General features: G+C 49.3%; 2 protein-coding genes across 9 annotated transcripts in view; both read left to right on the forward strand.

The window, feature by feature from the left end:
* The window catches only part of SESTD1 (SEC14 and spectrin domain containing 1), a 148,615-nt gene that overhangs the window by 19,714 nt on the left and 104,410 nt on the right, over positions 1-24,491 (forward strand). For 2 of the 7 annotated variants that reach the window (XM_090045319.1, XM_090045322.1), the window contains exons 1-3: positions 5,382-5,579; positions 8,701-8,758; positions 9,472-9,574. The gene's annotated coding sequence lies outside the window, so the exon portion shown is untranslated. Of the gene's footprint in view, positions 1-2,599; positions 2,807-5,381; positions 5,580-8,700; positions 8,759-9,471; positions 9,575-24,491 lie in introns of those variants that run through there. The other 5 variants (XM_090045323.1, XM_090045325.1, XM_090045320.1 and 2 more) reach the window with 4 other exon arrangements.
* On the forward strand, positions 17,251-22,910 carry LOC149867409 (uncharacterized). Of its 2 annotated transcripts, XM_090045318.1 has the most exons (3): positions 17,251-20,820; positions 21,189-21,295; positions 21,833-22,910. In XM_090045318.1, the coding sequence occupies exons 1-3, from the start codon at positions 17,505-17,507 to the stop codon at positions 22,346-22,348; spliced, it is 3,939 nt and encodes a 1,312-aa protein (XP_089901444.1). In that variant the 5' UTR covers positions 17,251-17,504; the 3' UTR covers positions 22,349-22,910. The 2 variants fall into 2 exon arrangements, with proteins under 2 accessions (XP_089901444.1, XP_089901443.1); XM_090045317.1 differs by having other exon boundaries at positions 17,251-21,295.

The following is a 24,491-nucleotide window of genomic DNA, read 5'->3' on the forward strand; positions in this document are numbered from 1 at the left end:
TGAGTTGCTGAATTTAAGATATACACTGTCTATGAATGGCAATAAGTAAGTAAGTAAGTAAAATTTTTAGCCACCAAAGGACTGAACTTACTAAAAATAATATAATTCTTTTCACTAGTTTTCACATTACAGAAAAATATGGCCACCCTTCTGCTGAGTCATTCATAGAGCTGGGCAAACAAGTAATAAATTGAATAAGCCCAGCAGTCCAAAGGTTCATTTCCCTAAGTCCAGTTCCCTTTATTCAACAGTAGGTGGAGCAAGAGGTAGGCAAGGTTCTTTGAGTAGATGTGATACCCTTTATTAGACCAACTGAGAAGTTAGAAAAAAGTTCTTGGCAAGCTTTCACCCAAAGAACCTTGTCTAGCAAGCTTTCAGGCACAATCACCCTTCTTCAGGCATAGGGAATTTCTGCTGTTCTGAGGCTACAAGGAATGAAAGAAATTAAAAGTGTGATAGCATGTCAGTGAGACTGGAAATAGGTGGAAATTAGGAAAACAAAAGGTAGAGCAGGGAAGGGAGGAGGGAAATGAGGGGGAAGAAAAGCCAAAGGTAAGTAAGGGAAACTCTACAGTAGTAGTTCTCTCAGGTAGAAAAAAGGTGGTTGTGAAAAAATAAATAGTTGAAAATTAGGAAGACAAGGGGTGCAAAAGGATGGGGAGGGGAGGAAAAGAAAAGCGTGAAAGGTCAGGTCTGGCAGGTACCTGGTGAATCAAATATCAGGCAGGTTGTAATGTGTGCCATAAATCCAATGTCTATATTGAGTTCATGATTTTTTGTATTCAGTAGATTTATGAAGTTCATAGGCTTATCTACAGAAGGTGTTTTGTAAGTTCCCTTTGAGGATTAGAACTGAGAGATCGGAGCAGAATGATTGTCTTGTGAAAAGTGGGTACCGAGAGGTAATTGGGTATCCTTGTCTTTGATAAGACTAGCAAGAGTAAATTTCCTAAGTGCCCTTTTTCTTAAGAGAAGTTGAGAATATATCTGTAACTGGGGAATTGGAGGAATACAGCAAAGGAAGGCTTTTAGTACAAGAGAAGAAATCTAAAAAGTAGAGATGTGGCCAGTTTAATGATTGCATGTGATGTAAATTAAAATGGCTGGCTTTTAAAAATACTGCCTAGAGTGACATTTTAAAAGAAAAGAAAAAGAGAATGGAAGCAACATATAGGTTATCCCCATTGTATGTGGACTTATATGAATATAACAAAAGCTCTTTTGTGTTACCATGCAGCACAGCTACCAAAGCTAAAGATTGTTTCCACCTTATTTCTTTTAATCTACATTTTGGAATCCTTTTTGGAAAGTAAAAATGTATTAGGGCAGATTTTAATCCATCGCATTACAGGCAGAAAAATTAGATTACAAGCAGGTTGGGTTGCTTTCCACTAAATATATTCATAGTCAAAGCACTAGCTAGGACTTGTGATATAGATTTCCTGTGTGACCTTGAGCAAATTAATTAGTCCCAGATTTTTTTCTGTAGCAAAATCCACTTGGCAGAGGAGCTGTGGTATGTGGAAAACAGTCAGAGAACCAGTATGGCTCCCACATACACAGGCTAGCCTATCTGCACCCAAATGTAAATCAAGGCGGCTATAGGCTACAGTAGCCTACACCAGACTGTTGCCTTGCACAAACTGGAAATTAGTATAGCAAAGTAATACTCCAGCCCCAATATGGACTAAACTTGCCTTTTAATAAAGTTGATACTTTTGTTAAAATGTATAACTGACTACTTACAAGGGGATTTTTTTTAAGATTAATTCATCAATATTTCTAAAGGGCTTTAAGATCCATAATTAGAAGGCACTATAAAAGTGTAAAGTATAAACTAAATAAACAAAAGTAGGCTTGCTTTATTGTATAGCTTAATTTATGAAAGAGGTTCCCAGAGTGTAATGCAGGCATATAAACTTTTAAACTAATACAATAATGATATATATTCATTACTTAGGCAACTATAATTTTTCTTTTGTTAACTGATATTCTTGGTCTTTACCTGCATATATTGCTTCCACTGATTTTATACAGACTCCCCATTCCAGTAACTACAGGTCTGCTTCCTGTTCAGCCTTCCAAAATGAGCCCCATATCCACAAGGCAAAGTCCAGTAAGAAATGTAAAGTAACTTTGGCAAGTCAGATAAACTACTTCTGCACTATTCCTTTCTGCATGTGAATGTGTAATTAAAATAAACCCATATATTGACAGGTGAAGGAAAGATGGGGTTTGGAGAGTTCCTAAATTAAGCATAATTATAACACTGGTGCTTTAATAAACTATGAAAGAGCAACATTTGGTCCTGCATATTCAAGTACTTTCCATCTGATATTGAAAAAAATAGATAGCTTTTCTCCATTCTCCATTTATAAGGGGGTTTCAAGAGGTTTGTTTGAAATTTTGTTTTACCGTATTGAAAACGGCTGTTGTAAACACTCTTCTGGCAAAGGAAAAACACTTTAACCAAAAAGGAGGTCTCTCTAGGACATGCTTGTTCTAAAGGCAGTCAGCTGTTGGTTTCGTTTAATCCTTTCTGGAAGATGGTCTACAACTGATTTTTGGAATGACAGTTTTTTATCTCTTGCTTTCACAGGTTTGGAAGCTGTTGTTGTGCTGTCCCAGAGGTCTGCAGCTGTTTTGGCAGTGTATGGTGAGAGTTGCAGCCAGTAACGTAGCTGGGACCTGATCCATTAGAGGCTTTGAGTATTGGGATGAAGGCCTTGATTCCACCACCAGAGCTGACCCGAAACTAAGTGTGGGCAGAATAGCACATCAAGAAGGAAGGGCTTCTGCATCCCTTGTGAGTATGTATGAGTATGAAAAATAGTGAATGACATTATTCTACTCTGGAAAAAATATAGCATAAAGGCAAAGTTTCTTAGCAAGCTGGAGGTGAGAAAAGGCACCTTTTTGCTTTGTGAACTATCTGATGACGTATACTCAATAATATGTTCAAGCAGAACCTGTAATTGTCACCACCTTGACAAAGCTTAGCTGGATTTAAGGAGCAAACTGTTTTCCTCAAAGCATTTCTTCCCTATGCCAACCTCCTCATCAGTATCGCCTCTTTCTTCATCTGGTAAAGCTTGAATGGCCTGTTCATTTGGGAACTGCTCTGTTTTGGGCACTGGAGCACACTTGCCATGTCATTTGTTGCTTCTGAAGAAAATGAGATACAGAACTGATTTAATCAGTGAAATTGCTACGGAGGCAGGCATATGTAGAAGTCCATACATACATCAGTGCTGGATTCTGCTCTATTCGTATGTCACATGAAAAAAGTAATGTTAAAAAATACAAATAAGGTTCTTCATTTACTCTCTAGGACAGTTAGTTATAAAAATGGTGGCCACATGCAGGCCCTCATCCTAAAGACATTTACAAATAAAATAATTTTAAAAATATGATAATTTTAAAAATATGAATACAGTGGAGTCGCATCTTATGTGCATTTAACTTACGCGAATTAACTATACACGCTTGGCTGCTGGGGCTGGCCATCGGGTGCCGGCCAGGGCACGGCGCGTAGCGCGGCGCCGCGTGGTACTGCCTGCATGCGCTGGCATGGCTGGGGGGCGGCAGCTCGCTCACACTCAGCTGGTTGCCCTGGTGAGACAAGGCGGTGGAGGACAAGAGGGGCAAGGAGTGCGTGTGGAACGCGCCCAACAGTGGCGAGGACAGTAGCAGCAGGTTATCCCCCGCCACCACATAGTAGGAGCAGCTGTTGCACTGCATGCACAGGCTGTGAGGTGCTGCGCCCACCTGGTCCGGGCCCTGTGGTAGCTGCTCGGTGCTGAAGCCCAGCGGGAAGGGCGATTTAAGGGATTTTCAAGGGTAATTTTGACTATATGAGATTTTCGCCTTACACGCTGACTTCAGAACGTAACTCCCACGTAAGATGCGACTCTGCTGTAGTTCTATAGAAGACAGCTCTCACAACTGACTTGTATGAATTCAGTAGTAGGTTTGGAGTATTGCCATGACACTGTTGTCCAGGAAATATAAAGAAGCAAGTCATTTTTGCTGATACATTTTATTGGCCCAAATGTGGTTAGGTGTTAGACAAGCTTCCAGGCACAAGCTGCCAGGTTTCCAGACCTACGGAAAGGCACTTTGTACACAAAAGCTTTTCTAACCTCTCTCCTAACTACACAATTGGTCCAATAAAAGATACAAATCAACTGCTTCTTGCCTTGCTTCTCTCATATAACATGTGTGCTTACATCCTGATAGCATGGAGGAGGCCTGAACCTCATTGTTTACAAGTGACCAAAGGAATGTTTCAAAATGTTGCAAGCCTTGTTTCAGCCACCCTGGCCTCCCAGGTGAGTTTCAGCTTGAATGCTGATGGCTGAAAAATAAACCTCTTGCAAAACAGGGAGAATGAGAGAAGCTGGAGTCTCTCACCAGCACCACTAGTGCTAGCTAAGCACCAAGCCTGCTCTACCTCCAGTGCATCCAACTGCTGTGAACTGACAAGGACCTCTTTTAGTGATTGGGTATTTATTGGGTTTTCTGGATTTTTTTTTAAAGAATGTTTTTGTGTTCCAAGCCAAATCAAGTCCAAATCCAGGAGTCGGTCCAGAACCATAGGTGGTCCTACAACCAGCAAACATCCTCCACTCCTGCCAGGAGCTTCAGATACTTCCAAAGTCTTTTTTGCTGGGCATCCTACCTGCAGGCCCAAGCCCGGAGGCTTGGGGTTTGGATGCCCCCAAGTTTCACCTGCCCTTGGCCATCTGGCCACAGGAGCAAGATAGGGAAAAGCCTCCCATTTTCATAAAATGGGCGTTATGCCCCATCTTGGCGGGTGCTAAACCACGCCAGAAAAACAGGTATTATCCCCAGAAGGCTTAAGGCAAACTGCCTTTGTGGACCCAGATGCATGGTGTTTTCCCTGCCAGGTCAATATTGGGTATGTATCAGGACACCTTTCCCTTTCTTTGGGTGCCCTTGACAGCCATATTTCCGATCACAGCCAGCCCTCCGGGAAGGAAGCTCGCGGGATAACACAGGCAGTACTTTTTTGAGGGGGGAGGAAAAGGGCCGGAGCTTGATTGTTTTATCTCGTATCAGCCACCTTGCCGAGGGGAGCAGCAGCTCCCTCACCACCTGCCTGTGTAGCCCCGGGGGTCGGGGCCGGGGCCCTGGCAGTGACATGTTGTCCCCTGGCTGAGGGGAGGGCGGTCGCGCTCGGAGAAGCCCCTCACCCGGCGCGGGGGTCGGCGCGGCTGCCGCATTGTTTCCCCGCGGTGCAGCATCGCCCCTGCCCTTGCCGCTGCCCCTGCCCCAGCCGCAGGCCGCGGGGGGGCTCCGCGCGCGCCAGGCTTGGGCAGGCGCCGGCGCAGCTCGGCGCGGGGTGGGGAGGGGAGGGGGAGAAGAGGGGAGCGGCTATCGCGCGTTCTCGCCTCCCAGCTGTAGCTGCTGCCGCCCGGCCGGAGGCGGGGATCTGCGTGAAGTGGGTCAGCGGGGCCGCCCCGCCCGCCGGGTCAGTCAGTCCGTCAGTCCTCCCCTCCTTCCCTGGCGGCCGCCGGGCTCCCGCGCCGCGTCTTGCCGCCGCCGCCCGCAGCCAGGTGAGCCCGCGCTGGGGGGGAGGAGAGCGGCGGCGGCGGCGACGGCCGCGGGCGGAGGCAGAGCACAGCAGGCCCCGCGAGGCCTGGCGGCGCTTTGTTCCCCGGGCGGGGCAGCGACCCTGCCCCTCACCCTCTGGGGCGCCCCTGGCCTGGGGGGAGCTTCCGTCTTTGACACGCGGCCGCGCAACAGGCCCGCGGGGCGCGGAGAAGCGTGGGGCTGGGGCTGGGGCTGGGGCGGCTCCTCCGGCCTTTTGTGCTGGTGCGGGTGGGGCCTCCGCTTTGCCCCGCGTTGGGGCTCGGCGCCGTGTCTCGGGGAGGGGAAGGCGCTGGGGGGGGCGGGCAGGTGGCTCTGGGTTCCCTCCGCGGGCTGCTTTTGAGGGGAGGCTCCCGCGGCGCCCGCGCCCTCCTCAGGGTCCGCCTGGCTGGGCAGCCCCGCAGGCGGCTCCGAGCTGCGGCTGCCATTTCTCTGCTTCTGACAGGTCTATTGTTTTGCCTTTTTTCCATCTCCCCTCCTTCCTCGGCTCTAGCTGTGCTGCAGCCCGCCGGCTTCAGGGAGCCAGGACTGGGTGGGGAGAACTGCCCTGAAGCACTTCTGGGATGGAGGGAGCTTGGTGGTGGCAGCCCTAAGGCTGGAGAAGATCAGCCAAGGATAGCAGGGACAGGACAGGCATGCGTTGGTCTTGCCTGTGCACCCAATGCCAGGGGAAAGAATCAGCAATTTTATCGCTCTTCTTGTCTTATCTTTTCAACTCATGACAAAATGCAGTTGGTCTCTGTTGGTCGCAGCCCCCAAATGTGTACAGGATGGTAAAACATTGCCATAGCTCGCTGCACATGTTGCCAGGCACGCTATGGCCAGGGCAGAAGGTTCCACATTTGCAAACCACATTTGGGTTAATATGTGAACTGTGCATGTCGTTCTGGTGCACAAGAGCAGTTTCTCCACAGGAATGGCCATATTATGTGTCTTAGAATGAGAGTCCTCGCTAGGGTAGAAGCTGAATAATGTATTTCCGAGTTCCCAGCTGGCATTGTGGACACTGATCCAAGTCATTGTTGTGAGGAGGAAGGGGGAAGGCTGGTCATAGCGTGAACCAGAGGAAAGTTTGGTTTGAGAGGCCTAATGCTAGAATTGGGGCCCCACCACATGCGTGCACACAGGCAGTGTAAGGGGCCTCTACTACATGCATGCACATAGACACTATAAGGGGGCACTGCCATGTGTGCCCACAGGCACTGTAAGGCTAGGTACGGGCCTTGAAAAAACCCGAGACCGATTCAATCTAAGTTATGTAGTTTTTCTTAAGCAGCATAGTGTATATTTGTCACAAACAGAACACTCATTTGCCCTTTGGTGTTGGAGGGGGCCAATTGTAGACTAGGTTCCACCTTTTTAAACCAGTCTGTGTGTTGAACTTCTGTTATGGGTTCAACAGACTGGCTTCCAGTCACTTACGCCAGTAAAAGTGTAATGTCTGCATCAGGCCTGAGGGGGCACCATCACATGCATACGCGCACAGGCTCTGTAAGGCATCATTGCCACATGCGCACACACAGGCACAATAAACAACTTTGACAAAATTTCCTTGAAGCAGTGCATTTGCAGTCTGCGGAATCCTGCAGAGAATTGGGCAGACAGTTTATTAAAATTCAGCTGTCTACTGCTGAATCCTATAAAAGCAGCCCTTGGCAGCTATTTTGCAAAGACTTCTTGATCACATTTTCAGAGTATCCTGGCCTTTTTCCTGTCTTGCAGTGTGAATAGGAAACTTTCCTGGGAGGCTGAGGTGGCCTAAGCTGCCATTTTTTTCAGAATAAAAAACTTTATTTTTAAAAAACAACAACACTTTTTGTACCTTGTGGCCTTGCTACATGAAATGGTACAATGCAATCTTCCTGAGACGAGTAGAATATCAATTCCAGCTCCCATACCACTGTTGACATACAGAACTTTCTTTCTATTTGGGAAAGAATTTCATTATTTTTAAGCCGTGGTGCAATGGAAACGGACAAGATTCAAGTCAGTGTCTGTTTTTAATTGTTTGGAGAAACTATGAGAAGCATCAGGGATAGGACTGAAGATATTTATGGGAAAAGAGGCCGTACAATTCCTCCAATATAGTGAAAAGAGTCCGTAAGGTAGTGGAGGAGAACTTATACCTTCCAAAAGCTAGGACTGGTCTGGAGAAGCCAGCTAAGTTGCGACAGAATATGAAGAAACTGTGAGTAGGACTTAAGAAACACTAGTTTCCTTCCACCGACCCCTATTCAAGCAGCTTGACCACTCTGTATTGCTTCTCTTTTGTGAGGTGGTGGATTCTGGATATGCAGAGATGCCCAAATGCATCTACGCACCTCATCTTCTCGTTAGCGATTTTAGTTACTGGGCTAGGGATTGTCGGGTAAAAAAAAAAATAAATAAAGTCTTGCCCTGAGAGACATTGCTGTAATATTTGTTGCCTTTGGATACGAGGAGATTCTGCAAAGTTAATTTAGGTTGGATTCTTTTCTCTGTGTCAGATATGATAAACACAATTCCAGGGTTGTTGGTGGAATTCTACCACTGTCCTAAGGTGCTATCTGTGTTTTGAAGTACTGTATTTCACAATATCCATATTGTGTTCTTTAGTTTGAGACTGCTTTCTGATGCTCCATATTTTAACAGGGCAGGATTACATAATTGAAATCTTAATTCAGAGTTTATCAGTTTTTTGTTATGGTAGTGTTTTGTCCAGTTTGTAATAACTTTCCCTCTTTGCTTTGCTTTTTCTCCTTTTGAGCCAATCCTACCATAAAATACATTGCAAAAAAACTCTGGTTCTTGTTACTTTCTCATTGCTTCCAGTGCTGCCTCAGGAGCATAGCCCGCTAATTGTAAACAATGTTGATGTCTACCATATGTTTTGGTAGAAAATATGATTCCTGCTGTCCAAGTTGAACTTAAATGCCTGACTTACACGTGTGTAAATATACCGTGGAAACACTAGTCCTCTTATTGTGTAAAATGGGATGCTATAACAAACCCTTATTTTTTGGGTTCAAGGAACCAGGGCTTCTCAGTGGTACTGTGTATTAACTACTGAAAATTATATTCAAATAACATTTTCTTTCAAATCCACAGAATCCAAGAAATTCTGAGTCAAAACTCAAACCTGTATCCAGATATTTCAGCACGTATGGTGAGTAATTTTATCTCTACTCTGATGTAGATATTTGATAAAGTGTTTGCACAAAACTTAAAAAGTGTAACAGAGTTCAGAGTATGGGGTGTTGAAAGCCTCTGATTGCTGCGCTTCCACTGTAACTGAGAATCTTCTTATGTGCTGTTTAGGTTGTGAGTACTTTTTGTAGAATATGTTTTCGAGTGGTGATACCTGAGAAAGAAAAGCAAAGCATCAGCATTTTGCCCATATTGTGTAATACAGTTCATCATCTTAGCTATAAGACCTTTGTATAGCAGCATTTACTACAACAGCATTGCTGAGTAACCTTGATAGTATCTGTGAATATGATAATCACTATAGCATCTAATACTTGTACCTGTATCTTTAGATGTATTAGGAAAGAGGATAAGTTCTGGAATGTGGATTAAAAGTTATGAATTGTAATAGAAGGAGGAAGAGATAATCATAGGTGTCAGCCAGGAAAGAAGTCTTGAAAACATGCATGGAAAGGGGAGGGGGAGACCCTTGAGATTTAAAAATATGGATTAGCCCATGGACTTGGAGATGGAGGGGGCAGGAGATACAAAGGGAATTGGAGCATCCTGTTCTGACTAAATTAGAAGTCAGTCCATGGAAGATTTGGGGGAATAGGGGAGACGTGCTGGATTCTGAACTGGACAAGGAAGCAGTACAAAAAATGAATTGAGGTGCTGTTTTCCTGTTTCTAGGTGAGAAGATGAATTGCTGCATTCTGGACAAGTTGAAGCTTGGAATGCTTGGACAAAGGGAATCCAAAAAGGAGGAAATGTCATTAGTTAAAAGGAGATGAAGGTATGACGCAGTAATTGAGTGGCTGAAAGAGTGATTACTAGAAGCAAGGAGTCATAGGTGATGGTTGGTTTTGTAGAGTTGTGAGTTGTGTTAGACACATGAAAGTTTAGAGTCCCTGGTTTTTGGCATTGGATTTGAATGTGAGCCTAGTATTGACAGAGAGAAGGATACTTCCCTGAAGGGTATTCTTATTCGTTAATACAGTGCTTGTTTTGAATATGTTGAGTTGAGTCTGGCTATAGGTTAAACAAGAAATTTAGGCAAAAATGAGTGTTTGGGAAATTGAAGTGAATAATTTAGCTATTCTTTGATAGATGAGCATATTGCTATAGAAATAAAAATGTGAGATTGAATTTGGAAAAGTGACCCCCTCTTAGTGGAATGAATCAGTCTAAACATCTCATTTGTTTTCAGTTGATGGTGAAAATTGTTGTTTCTTTTTAATTGACAAAACCCTATAGTATGGGCCCTTTAGAGTGCAGTACAGTACAGTAGAGTGGGCTTCTGTAGTTGTTCAGTATTGTGATGGCTAGACTTGTTATGATTTGGTTGATAATTTCTGGATGTTACAATTTATAGGGCTTCAGGCAAGAGTTAGTTTAGAGTAAAAGTATGTGTTACCACGGGGGAACTTGCTCTATACAGAAGTTCTCCAGGGCCCAAGATTACTTGCTTCAAAGCATGTCAAGCCACATGTTTTTGATACTGAATTACTGCAGCTTTTTTTTCCACTGTGGGCATGTATTCTGACCACTTTGTGAACTCAGTCTACAAGGAACAAATTGACAGACTCCTCAGAAGGATACAAAAATAGACAGTGCCATTCATAGGGGGAATATATTTTACAAGACTTTAAGTAGCCACCCATTTTTTTCAATTCCATATAGTAACAAACATCTGAAATTTAGAAATATTTCTACATTCTATTCAGAAATATTTGCAGTCTGGAAAAATATGGAAAGCAAGCCAGTGGTACATAAGTGCTATACAATTTAGGGATGCGAACAGTTAAATGATTACCCAATAAGCCCAGTGATAACTGGTTATAGCTTACTGGTTATCATTTAGCGTGGGGTGGGGTACAGTTCATCAGGGAAAAGGAACCTGTGTGGTGCCCCAGCAGGAACCAAAAGGTGACAGGGTAGGTGGAAGGGGCTGGGGTGGGGGTGGGGCTAGTACCTATGGCTAGGCTCTGTGGACCCAGATACAGCCACTTGCAACCTTCCTCCCACTTGCCATGAACAACTGAGGTTCCAAGCCTAGCTATTAAGTACTAGTCTATCCCATCTCCTGTCCATTCCCCTTACCCTGCTGCCTACAAGGAAAGCAGCTCAATTTCCTCTCTGGATGCAGAAGATTCCTCTTCTGTTACTGTAGCTGCTGCTGATGGCATCTGTGTGTGCCCCACAGCCAGACATGCATCCCCCAGCCAGACTCATGGCAACTGCAGGGCCTGGCAAGGTGGAGGTAAGGGAGTGTGGGGCATCTACCCTGGGTCTGTGGTTCAGCCCCACAGTGCACCCTGCCCGGTTGCTCCATTTGTACCTAGGCCTGGGACCTGCCTGCCTGCCCAGCTTGTTGTGAGGTAAGGAGCTGGGGAACCAGAGAGCTGCTGAGTCCCCACTGCATCTTGGGAAGGGCTTGATGTGCCCCATGGGTGCTGAACTGGCCTGGCCAGGGGTTTCCCACAGGCTGGGCTGGAGTAGCCCCACATAAGTCAGGATGGGACTTTCCGTACCATATAATTGTTTAACTGTTGTAATTATAACAGGTTAACTGGATATTTTTTCGAAAATTGGTATTTGCATCCCTAGTACAATTCATGTTGTTTTACCACTTACATATGTGGCTGATCTCTGGTTACCCATGCAGCTATAATTAATTTATGTTTATTTTTTTCTTTTATATGGGGATGAACTTTTCCCTTGTTTTTGAAAAGACTGTTCTATAGATAGATTGTATAAGTACAACAGGTCCTTCAGGAAATTTAAAGGCTTACTTTTGCATTAAGTGTAAGAAATTATTCACAGATTAATTTTGCCAGGATTTATAAACATCCTTTTGGTTAGTCATCAGTTATTCACTGTTATGCATTGCTAATGTGCCCATCTGACACGCAATTATAATTTCTAGTTAAAAATTCTACAGTGATAATATAAAATAAGTATATGGGGTAAAATAATTGAACAGAACACAACAGTGTTCTGGGGCATGCAGATCATATTAACGTGTTCCTCAAGACCTTCACTGAGGTAGCAGGCTAGTAATCAAAATAAGTCTTGTGTACTGTCACGAGGCTTTAAAGCTAACTCACTTTCTTACATCATTCTTGTAAAAGGATCAAGAAGTTCCAATCTCAGACCCTAGAGAGCTTATTCTTTGATTGTTCCAGCCAGCCAGCAGTTATACTCATTAGTACAGCTGTTTGTCTTTTGCTTCCTTTTCCCCCCCATCTGCTTGTGGCTTGGAATTGTCCACTCTTTCCTTCCTTGTTGCTTGCTGTTTCATCAGGTTTACAAAATACTTGACTACTTTCTGTTATTGAAGAGAGGAGTCCAGTTAGCAATAAGAATGGTTGATGGATCTGTGAACACCCATCAGCTCCATCCTCCAGAAATCACTGAGGAGTTGCGCCTCAGAGTGCATCAATTCTGCTAAGTCTAGAGCCCTCCTGATCCAGCTCAGGGAGGGACAGATTGGAAGAATTGCCCTAAATGTCTTAACTGGTTCCTGTTATTCTACCTTAACTTTATCCCCTCAAAGACTTTGGTACATCTTCTACTCATTTCATTCAAAATTATGTACATTTTTTATTAGGACTTTGAATGTAATATCTATAGACATCAGGAAGAACTTCTTTATGGTAAGGGTTGCCAGAATCTGGAATGGACTTCCAAGGGAGGTGGTGCTCTCCCGTTACCTTGGGAGTCTTTAAGAGGAGACTAGACAAGCACCTAGCTGGGGTCATCTGACCTCAGTGTTCTGTCCTGCCTGGGGCACGAGGTCAGACTCAATGATCTGCTGAGGTCCCTTCTAACCCTAATATCTATGAAGGTACAAGTACTTGTCCTACAGTTCCAGAATCCGATCTTCTGTCATAGAGTTTTTTGTACCTCTGTTCTTTAAGGATTCATAGATACCCATTGCCATGATTATTAGGTTTTTCCAGTAGTAGAGCTTATGGGAAGGAGAAATTGGCCTTTTATTTAGTGAGTAGATTTCCAGCTGGAAATCCCAGTGCTTGCTGGGACATAGCAGTCCCACAGCAGACGCTATGGAAGCTAGACTGGTTTTACTTGAGCACAAGAGGAAAGTGTAGCACAGGATGTTGTCAGTTATCTCTGCAGATGCCTTGGAGAAAAGGAGATGTAGAGAACCAACAACTAGTTATGACTTTGATTCACTCCCCCAACCCAGATTAGAGCAGCGTTAAGGCTGCTGTAATTTATATTAGATGGCAATTCTCCCAAACATGACCTAAACCCTGCTTGGGGGAAGTGTCAGAGCCAGCTAGGCTTGCTCTTTACCTGCTGGGGTTGAAGAAACTCCCCCATTGGAAGCTGTCTGGAGGTATTATATATGCCCGATCTCTTTTGAAACCACCTGCTTGACATTGAGGACCTTTGTTATAGGGACAAAGGGTTATTTATTCTGCAGAAGTAAAGACTGAGGAGGATTTGATAAGTCCTCAAAAACCTGAAGGGTGATTATGAAAAGGATAGAGATGGACATTTTTGTGTGGCTATATGGGATAGGACTAGGAATAGTGGCTTCAAACTGCAGTATGTGGAGATTAGGAAGAACTTTCTGATTATGAGGGTGGTTATGCATCAGAACAGGCTACCTAGAAAGGATTTGTGGAATCTCCTTATTTAATGCTTTTAAAAGAAGGTTAGACAGATGGTTCATTGGGGTGATTTAGTCAGGGATGATGCTTTGACCACAGGGATGCACTGGATGACCTCCACCCTATGATCATATCCTGTTTATAGAGCTATCATCCTCACATGACAGAACTAATTCTTTCAGTTTTCTCTTAGACTGCCTGAGATCCTGTTAAAAGAACTGGTGTGTTGTGTAGATATTATAGTTGAACCCAGATTATTCCTGCCATGTCCTAAGCTGGGTCAGAGGAAAGGGACTCCAGAATTTGACTTCATTCTCCTTTCTTCCATTGCTACCAGTACCAGCCAAGGGAAGAGGTCTCTGGAAATTTTCCTCCCAGAGTCTCCTTTGTCTCTCATCTCTTCTGGGAAATAATAGATGTAAAACCTATGAGTACAGCTTCATTCTTTTCCTCCTCTCCGCTGGCTACCTGTTCCTTCATTCAACCATTCCCTTTATACAACCCAGGGAATTATGCACAGAAAAATTCAAAATGATATGCTGAGTCCTGGGGGCTGCACGTGGTGGCACAGAGCTGGCCTGACCTGGCCTACTGGCATGCACCTTTGAACCAAAACCAGACTATGCTGGCTCAGGGCCAGCATGTAGGGCACACGGCACTGCAGGCAGGAACCAATTGCCATTGGGCTGGGCGAGCTCCGTGCCTCCATGTGGGGCTTCCAGCACTCCAGAGGGAAGCTGCATGTAGAGGCACGGAGTTGTGTGCCATCGGGCTGGGCTGGCTTTGTGCCTCCATGTGTGGCTTCCTGCTGCAGTGCTGGAAGCCCCATGTAGAGGCACAGAACTGGCAGGCCCAGCCTGATGATGCACAGCTCCCATCTGCAGTGCTGTGAGCCATATGGACTGGCATGGAGTCAACCCGGTCTGGGTTGAAGGCATGTACCAGCAGACCAGACAGGCCAGCTCTGTGCTGCCATGTGCAGCCCTTGGGACTCAGATGGGGAAGCTGATCTCAGTAAGATCACACCCACCTCAGACCCAACACCTATATCCCCTTCAGCACCCCCCCCACACCCAACCATCCCTCTCTTCTCTCCTCGCTCACTAGCTCTGCAGTTGCATGCCACCACGTTCAGTGCCTCTACATGGGGCTCCCAGCTGGAGTGTCAGGAGTCCCATGGAGGTGGGGGCACAGAGCCCATTTGGTAAAATTATGCCATTATGTGTGCACAAAATTGTGCAGGCACCTAATGGCATAATTCCCTGGAGTTTACCTTTATGCACATATGTACATCTCCCTGTTTATTATGGTGCCCTATGCACTTCTCCACAGTCTTGCATTAGATTGAGGAGCCTGAAAGGGGGAAGGTGAATATAGAGAGGTATGGATAAAAGCAAGGCATCAACAAAGAGGCCTTGTGCTGACTGGAGAGGAGAAAAAAAGAATAAAGGAATTACTGATGTGACAGAAAGGGATATTATAAGGGGGAGAAGGACCAGTTGTGGTACCAGCCTCTTTCCAGTGGGGAGGCTGGGCTTGGCTGGGCCAGGAGGCTCCACCCCTCCCAGTGCTGTCACTTGTGCCCACCCATCCCATACAGCTGAGCCCGCCCCGCTCCTACCCACTCTGAACCCAGCCCTTGTGCAGCCCCCCACCAGGAAGAGGCTGGTGCCACCACTGCCAGGAGCGCTGCACCTTAGCAGGCTCAGTTGTGTGTGGTGGGTGGCTAGCAGCAGCACTGAAAGGGGTGGCTACAGAGGGATTAAGGCAAATTTTGGGGTGGCTATAACCCTCCTCCTAAATCCCCCCTAGTGGAGGACATAGGATTCACTGTGTTTTTGCTTAATATGCTAGTGTTTGGGCAGCTATATTTTCACAGATATGAAAGAAAAAACACAAGCTGGAAAGCAATACTGTCTTTACTAGGTGGGGAGTAGTGAGTAGCAGGGGAGTGACTTGATTAAATGGATTGTTTCATCCTAGGAGGTTGACTTAATCTTTGGACTAGTTGATGTTGAGAATTGCTGCTTTATTGTATTTACAATAGGCAAGTTACTAAGCATGTAGTGTTGAGATTTACTAGGTCTGTGATTTTTTTTGCTTGCTTAATTCTTTGGTGAGAATTAAATGCTTTTCTTTATACTACTTGAAATTAGGCATGATATAAAATGTAGGAGTGCTCTTATCAATGATATTTTCTTGCAGTGGTGAGAGAGAGAATGCAATCAGCTCAAAGCTAAACAACAATTTAAAACAGATAAAATCATGACTGCATCTCCAATAAATATGAAGAATTAAAATCTTTGAGCAGTTGGTTTTAAGTATTCTAATATGAAGGCTCATTGCTTTGTATTCCTAAATGTCAAAAATATATGTTGAGCATTCATAGGTACATACTTGGGTTCACTTGGACCTGATTGTGTTCCCCCTTTAAAAACTGTTAAATAATTGAAATCCTGTATACCCTTAAATTATAAACTCTCAATAAAGGGATAGATGTTACTGCTCTCTTAATTGCTTTTGCCTAAGTTATGGGATAAAAATATTCTACACCACCTATAATTTGACAAGCATATAAAATTCTTGTTTTACCCCTTCTCTTTCCATGACGGTGCAGTTCTTAAAAGGAATAGTTGCCCTGTTTCCTCTAGGAAACCGTTCTAAAGTGTCCTAGAAATAATGATTAGAGTACTGCCTGCTTTCAAATCCACCTCCAATTTACAAGCTAAGACATGGCTGTTCAACTAGTGCCCCTAGGGCCTCATGTAGCCTGCAAGGGGTTAATTTGTGGTCTGTAGGCTCCCACTTTGCCACAGCTACTCCCCCTCCTATTAGGGGCGTGGGAAATGGGCAGTATTTGATTCAGATTCGTCCTGAATCACAGACAGTGATTTGATTCAGATTGCTGTCCTGATTTGATTCAGCTGGATCCAAATCTGAAGACTCGATGCTGATTTGGAGAATCAGCAATTTGGCCATACATACAGCTGTGAGGGGGCCAGGACCCTGAGGGGCCCGGCCCGAGCGGGGAATCCCGGAGTTCCGCCCCGCTTCCGGGTCCGGGCCCGGAAGCCGGGCAGGGAACTTAAGGTTTCCCGGAACTGGGACCGCGCCGATGCAGGACCGGCGCGGGGAGATAAAAAGGAACCGCCTACCCTGAGCAGAGAAGGACGGAGGCTCCGGCGGGAGCCTGCCCCGGGAGCGGCGAGACCGGGAGCGGCGGAGCCGGGAGCGGCGAGACCGGGAGCGGCGGCAGGCAGGTACAGCCGCGCCGCGGGCCACGCGAGCCGGGGAGCCGGCAGCGGCGAGGCCAGGAGCCGGGTGGCAAGGACCGGCAGCGGCGAAGCCGGGAGCCGGGTGGCAAGGACCGGCGGCAGCGAGGCCGGCCGCCGCGAAGCCCGGGGCGGTGCAGCACCAGCTTGCAAGGCCGGAGGCGGCGGAGCCAGGGGGCGCAGCAGGCCCCGAAGGGACGAAGGTACAAAAGGGACCGGTGGCCATTGCAACGGAGGAAGCCGGGGAGGGAGGCTGGGTCGGAGGGACCCTCCTCCGGCGGCTGCGGGCCGCTTGGCCGCGGGGAAGACCCGCGGGCAAGGCGGGGGCAGAGTGGTAGTTCCCCCGGGTCGAGAGAGTGAGACCCTGAGGTAGAGACGCCTCAGGACGAGTGGAGCGATCAGCACCAGGGAGACTAGGTGCTGATAGGACTCCTGGTGAGGGCCCAGCAGTGTGGGGTACTCCCCCCCCCCACTGCGGAGCTGGGACGAAGACAAGGGAGCCCTAACGGAGGCTCCCCACCTGGAGGACCGGGCGAGGGTGTAGGGGAGGAGGAGCCCTCAGGACCCCTGGACCTTGGAGGTACTGTACCCCACGTGGACCGCCAGCTTCCCGGCAAGGGTGAACCCCCATATTTCCATCAAGTCGTGGCAGGCGAGAGCGGCGAAGCGGGACGGTCCAACGCGTACCCCTCCTCTCCAGGGGACATCCGGGGATCGGGGTCCCACGGTAAGTGGCGCACCCCCATCCCCTTACAACTGGTGCATTGGCCGGGAAGCGAACCCGGCCTAGCTCGGAGAGCACTACAGCACCATGGAGCTCCCTACGAGCGCGGATGTGACGCAGCAGACGCTGCATCTGATGGCCCAGCTGCTACAACAGCACCAGCAGACTGCCTTAAGGCAAGCGAGTGTGCAGGAGCATTTGCTCCAACAGCAGCAGACAAGGGCTGGCCCGTATAGCGGGGAAATGAACATGCCCCGCATGAATCGGGAAGACGACGTGGAGGCCTTCATAGAAACTTTTGAGAGAGCGGCTCTCGCCGCAGGTATAGACCGGACGAAATGGGCCAGTAGGCTGGGAGTCCTGTTAACCGGCCCGGCCCAGGCAGCCTACCGAGCCCTGACCCGCGCCGAGGCCAGCGACTACGAGCGGGTGAAGGCCGAGATTCTACAACGCCTTGACATCACCCCGGAAAAGCACCGACAGGCGTTCCGAGGAAACAAGACCAAGGGCGAGAAAAGCCCCAAGATGTTGTGGCACACCCTTAGAGATGAAATGATGAAGTGGCTGAGGCCGACAGAGACCACGAAAGAAGAAATATGCGATCAGGTTCTGCTGGAGCAGTTCCTGACGGACCTGGAGGACGACACCCAACAGTGGGTGAGGTGTCACGGCCCCACAACTTCCCTACAGGCTCTCCAGCTGGCAGAGCAATATACAGCAGCCCAGGTAGGGCGGCCCCCGGGTCGAGGAAAACCGAGGGCGGAAGACTCCCCCCGAAAGGGCAGGGGAAGTAAGGCGGAGAAGACCCCAGGGAACCCGGGTGTTAGTTGCTTCCGCTGCGGCGGCAGGGGACACCTTGCCCGGTCCTGCCCGACCGAAGCCGAGTACTCCCCCGGTAAGGGGGCCCCGCTCCCCAGAGGTAGCAACAGAGTAGGGGAATACACTCGGGAGGAACCTATGGATTGTGGGGTTGGCGGCAGGGAAGACACCTTCCCCAGGCCCCTGCCGCGAGTAAAGACCTGGGTGGGACAGCGACCACTCATGGCCGTAATTGACACCGGATGCGCACAGACCCTAGTCAGACCATCGCTGGTAGAATGGAGGCGCGCCCCGCGGTGCGCAGGGATCCACCTAGTCTGCCTGCACAATCAGAGGACGCACTTCGAGCGGCGGATCCTAGAGGTCCGGCTGCATGGAGTTTCGAGACGCCTGCCTGTGGGGTTGAAGGAGGATATTTTGCACCCCATGATCGTGGGGCGGGACTGGCCGGAGATATACGAGGTGCTGGCCGCTCTCCAGCCTCGGAAGGAACCCCCACAAGGCCTGGCCGGGGAAGAACCCGAACCGCCTTGGCCGGGCGAGCTGGACGGCCTGGCGAACAGTTACCAGTTCCGGGAGGCGCAGGAGGAGGACGCAGAGCTGAGACCTTTCCATGAAGAGGCACTCCAACGGGAGCGGCAACCGGTAAGCCCCACGGCGGATCGGGGACAGGGCCCCCGGGTCGAGTTAAGACAGGGTCTGCTATATCGGATTAAGCCCGACCCACAGACAGGGCGGGAGGGAAGTCAACTTTTAATTCCCTGCCGCTACCGCACACCCTTATTACAACTAGCCCATGGGAACCCAATGGGAGGCCATTTGGGAAAAAGGAAAACAGAGGCGAGGCTGATACGCTGGTGCTTCTGGCCTCACCTATATGAGGACGTGGAGAGGTTTTGTAAAGAATGTCGTCACTGCCAGTTAGTGAACCCCCACAAAACCCCGCGCGCTCCCCTTCAGGTGATGCCCGTTATACGGGAGCCATTCACCAGGGTGGCGCTTGATGTGGTGGGGCCTTTGCCACGAAGCACCGCCGGCCACCGGTTTTTACTGGTGCTTATTGATTACGCCACCCGGTTTCCGGAGGCGATTCCCTTACAGACGGTGACGGGCTCCAAGGTGGCCGAGGAGCTTATGAAGTGGGTTGCCCGCTTCGGGATCCCGCAAGAAATCGTAACTGACCAGGGAAAGAACTTTATGTCGGCTGTAATGGCAGCCATGTGCAAGGTGCTCCACGTCACCCACCTAAAAACATCAATTTATCATCCCCAAACGAATGGCTTGGTCAAGCGTTTCAACGCGACACTGAAAGGGATGCTCCGGCGCTGCACACAGGAAGATCCAGCCAGGTGGGATTTGTTGGTACCACCCTTGCTGTTTGCAGTACGGGATGCCCCACAGGCCTCCACGGGCTACTCCCCTTTCAGCTTGGTCTTTGGGCACCAACCCCGAAGTTTGTTGGACATCCTAAGGGAGAGCTGGGAAAGCGGCGCACGAGGGGGTCGCCAGGTGGCAGAATACGCACAGGAACTGCAGGACAGACTCCACAAGGCCCAGAGAGCAGCCCAGGACAACCTCAAACAGGCCCAGAGACAACAAAAGGACCGATACGACCAGGGAACCCGGGAGAGAGAGTTACAGCCCGGACAGAAGGTGTTGGTGATGCTGCCCAGCTCTCATAGTAAGTTCGAGACGCGGTGGCAGGGGCCGGCACGGGTCGTAAGACGAACCGGCCCGGTCAATTATGAAGTCCGAAGGGAGGGCCATCTGAGGGCGTCCCAGGTCTTGCACATCAACCTACTGAAGGAGTGGCAGGAGCCACACGGGCTCCTTCTAGAAATGGACCGAGAGCCGGTAGATGGGGAGTGTCAAGAAGGGGAGACTGGGCCGAGGACCCGGGAAGGGGAACCACTTGGGGAAGAGACGGCCCTGTCCCCGTTCCAACAGAAAGAGTTACAACAGCTAATCGTAGAGTTTGGGGATGTGTTTTCAGAGACCCCGGGGAAGGCTAGAGGCGTGGAGCATAAGATCCTGACGCCACCAGGCCAGATTGCCAGGGAAAAGTGGCGGCGCATTCCTTTTTTTCGGCGCCAACCGATTAGAGAGGAGCTTAATGGCATGCTGGCCCAAGGCATCATCACGCCTTCCCGCAGCCCCTGGCGAAGCCCGTTGGTGGCGGTGACGAAGCCGGACGGCAGCTTAAGGCTGTGCGTTGACTTCCGGAAAGTGAACGCCATCACCCAGTTTGACGCTTTCCCCATGCCTCAGATAAGTGAACTGGTGGAACGTATCAGGCAAGCCAATTACATCTCCACCCTGGATTTAGCAAAGGGGTATTGGCAGATCCCCCTGCGAAGGGAGGATCAGCCTAAGACCGCCTTTGGGACCCCCTGGGGCCTCTATGAATTCAAACGGATGCCGTTCGGGTTGAATGGGGCCGCCGCGACCTTCCAAAGGTTAATCGATTGGATACTGGCACCCCACCAGGAATATGCCGCCGCCTACCTCGACGACATCGTGATCTTTACCAAGACGTGGGAGCAACACCTTCAGGCCCTGAGACAGGTCTTGCAAGAGTTACGAGGTAAGGGCCTGACGGCCAACCCAAAGAAATGCGCCCTTGGAAGGTCAGAGACTAAATATCTCGGCTTCCAAGTAGGCAAAGGGCTGGTAAGACCTTTACGGGATAAGGTGGCGGCACTGCGGGACTACGAGGCGCCGGCAACCAAGCGGCAGATGCGAGCCTTTCTTGGGCTCGCCAGCTATTACCGGCGGTTCATTCCCCGGTTTGCGGAACTGGCGAATCCCCTGGTAGACACCACCAAGGGGAAGGAACCACCACGCATCAACTGGACCCCAGAGAGACGCAAGGCGTTCAACGAGCTCCGACAAGCCTTGTGCCGAGGAGCGGTACTACATACCCCTAACTTTAACGCCCCCTTTATCCTACAGACGGATGGCTCAGCGTATGCCCTGGGAGCGGTCCTCTCGCAGGAGGTAGAGGGAGTCGAACGCCCCGTGGCATTCGCCAGTCGCCGTTTGAACGAGCACGAACAGAGGTACTCTACAATTGAACGGGAGTGTCTCGCCATCCGTTGGGGTATAGACTATTTTCGGTACTACTTATTGGGCCGAGAATTTCGTTTAATAACTGATCACGCCCTGCTACGGTGGCTTAACTCGGTTAAAACCGAGAATGCCCGGATAATGAGGTGGGCCCTGGCACTCCAGCCCTATCAGTTTAAAATCAGGTATAAACCCGGTTGCAGCAACACCGTGGCAGACTTTTTGTCTCGGTGGGGGGAGATAGAGAATCCCCACGAGCCCTCGGTACCGCCCCGTGCGGACGGGGAGAAGCCCTCGAGGGGCGAACATCGCACAGCAAAGGGATCGCCTAGCGGCGTCTCGAGGGGTGGGGTGTGTGAGGGGGCCAGGACCCTGAGGGGCCCGGCCCGAGCGGGGAATCCCGGAGTTCCGCCCCGCTTCCGGGTCCGGGCCTGGAAGCCGGGCAGGGAACTTAAGGTTTCCTGGAACTGGGACCGTGCCGATGCGGGACCGGCGCGGGGAGATAAAAAGGAACCGCCTACCCTGAGCAGAGAAGGACGGAGGCTCTGGCGGGAGCCTGCCCCGGGAGCTGCGAGACCGGGAGCGGCGGAGCCGGGAGCTGCGAGACCGGGAGCGGCGGAGCTGGGAGCGGTGAGACCGGGAGCGGCGGAGCCTGGAGCGGCGGAGGCAGGTACAGCCGCGCTGCGGGCCACGCGGCGGGAGCCGGCAGCGGCGAGGCCAGGAGCCGGGGAGCTGGCAGCGGTGAGGCCGGGAGCCGGGTGGCAAGGACCGGCAGCAGTGAGGCCGGCCGCCGTGAAGCCCGGGGCGGTGCAGCACCAGCCTGCAAGGCCGGAGGCGGCGGAGCCAGGGGGCGCAGCAGGCCCCGAAGGGACGAAGGTACAAAAGGGACCGGTGGCCATTGCACCGGAGGAAGCCGGGGAGGGAGGCTGGGTCGGAGGAACCCTCCTCCGGCGGCTGCGGGCCGCTTGGCCGCGGGGAAGACCCGCGGGCAAGGCGGGGGCAGAGTGGTAGTTCCCCCGGGTCGAGAGAGTGAGACCCTGAGGTAGAGACGCCTCAGGACGAGTGGAGCGATCAGCACCAGGGAGACTAGGTGCTGATAGGACTCCTGGTGAGGGCCCAGCAGTGTGGGGTACTCCCCCCCCCCACTGCGGAGCTAGGACGAAGACAAGGGAGCCCTAACGGAGGCTCCCCACCTGGAGGACCGGGCGAGGGTGTAGGGGAGGAGGAGCCCTCAGGACCCCTGGACCTTGGAGGTACTGTACCCCACGTGGACCGCCAGCTTCCCGGCAAGGGTGAACCCCCATATTTCCATCAAGTCGTGGCAGGCGAGAGCGGCGAAGCGGGACGGTCCAACGCGTACCCCTCCTCTCCAGGGGACATCCGGGGATCGGGGTCCCACGGTAAGTGGCGCACCCCCATCCCCTTACAACAGCTTTAAATGTTTTTTCTACATACCTTGAGTTACTAGGCGCGACTCGTGAATGCTGCAATGCTGGAGCATGAGAGTCCCCCCTGTGTGCTGGGTGGCGAACCCAGAAGTGGACTGAAAGTACTTCTGGTCCACTTCTGGGTCTGCCGCCAAGCATGCCGGGGGACTGCCCGCCCCCCCCAGACACAGGAGGCATCAGTTGCTGAGGTGGGAGGGAGGGGTCCCCTGTGCACTCCCTGGCAGACCTGGAAGTGAACCAGAAGAGTTTCTGATCTACTTCTGGGTCCACTGCTGAGCACGCTGCGGACCCCCCAGACTCCTTTATGATGCTGCATCTGCCCTAGAATCTCAGCATTCACAAGCCGCCTGATACCTTTTAGGTATGTAGAAAAAACATTTAAAGCTGCGTCTTTCCGAATGAGCGAATCTTTCCAAATCTCTCCAAATCAATTCAGAGGGTTCCAGTTCGATACGGAGAGATTAAAGGGTCTCCTGATTGGATTTGGATTTGAAGATTTGGCCATTGAATCTCTGCCAAATCGAATTAGTGACTGAAGCTTCATACACCCCTTCTAGCTGTAGCAGTAGTTAGGGTCTCCAGGTTCCCCCTCCCTTTTCCAGCTTCCACTTCCTGCCCCCACCTAGGGAGGCAAGGTGATATGGCACAGTATAGCCTGAGGTGCCTGCCCATAGCTTGCTCTAATACAGCCCCCAGGACATGCTCTAGGCTAAGATACTGTTAGTATCTTGATACTCTCTGTTCTCTGCCTCTCATTTTTTTGTGCATAGTGTTCCAAAGTTATTGTTTGCAGGGTGGGGATGTGAATTTGTAATTTTTTTTTTTTTGAGCTGACCCAAGATAAGACTGAAGTAATGTCTTGTGGGTTGAGAAATTTGAACAGTGGTTTCTACACTTCTGAAATCCACAAGCTGCTCTAGATCTCTTTTAATACAGAGAGCTGGTTTGCTGTAGTACTCCATTATAGCTATTGTCTGTGTTTTTTCTACTTCTATTCACAAGCTGTAAGAAATGTATTCACAAGCTGCAACATTTTTTATTGTAGTTGCCCATCTGCTGCTTGGTTATTTATAGATATTTCTCTGGAGGCCTTAGTCCCTTAAATCCTCATAATATTAATGAATTAAACATCACGCTACCTTTGTGAACTAGGAAAGTAATATAGCACATCACTGTTCCAGAGAGAGGAAGATTGAATGAAGGGGGCTTGCTTAAGGTCACACAAAATGCTCAGCAGAATGAGAATAGATGCAAAGCTTTCTGACTCTTAGTCCTGTGCCTGGTAAAATGACTGTACTCTTTTCCTTTGTAAGTATTGAGAGAATCTTTTTTTTTTTTAATTTTATACTGGCTGTTGGTGAGCAAATCCATCCAGTTAAAGATCCCCACTGTTAGTATATAGTAGTGTTAGTGTGTTGTAGCTGTGATGGCCCAGGAGTTATGCAAGGGGTAAGGATTTCTTTGGATGATATCTTTTATAAGACCCACTGCTTAGTTGGGATAGATTAGACAAGCTTTTGAATGCAATATTGTTTGTCTAACTCTATCTGACTATGCAGTGGGTCCAATAAAAGATATCACCTAAAGAAATCCTTGCCTCTCTGTTGGTGTATAGGGCATTTAACAATTTATAACTACCCAAACAAGTATAGTGAATATTATATAATTACAGGGGCAGGCAAGGTTCTTTGGGCAGAAGTGATATCTTACATTAGACCAACTAAAATAGTTGAAAAAAAGT

Source organism: Crocodylus siamensis, chromosome 4 (genome assembly GCF_052110815.1).
Source record: "Crocodylus siamensis isolate JL-2025a chromosome 4, ASM5211081v1, whole genome shotgun sequence".
Lineage (NCBI taxonomy): Eukaryota > Metazoa > Chordata > Crocodylia > Crocodylidae > Crocodylus > Crocodylus siamensis.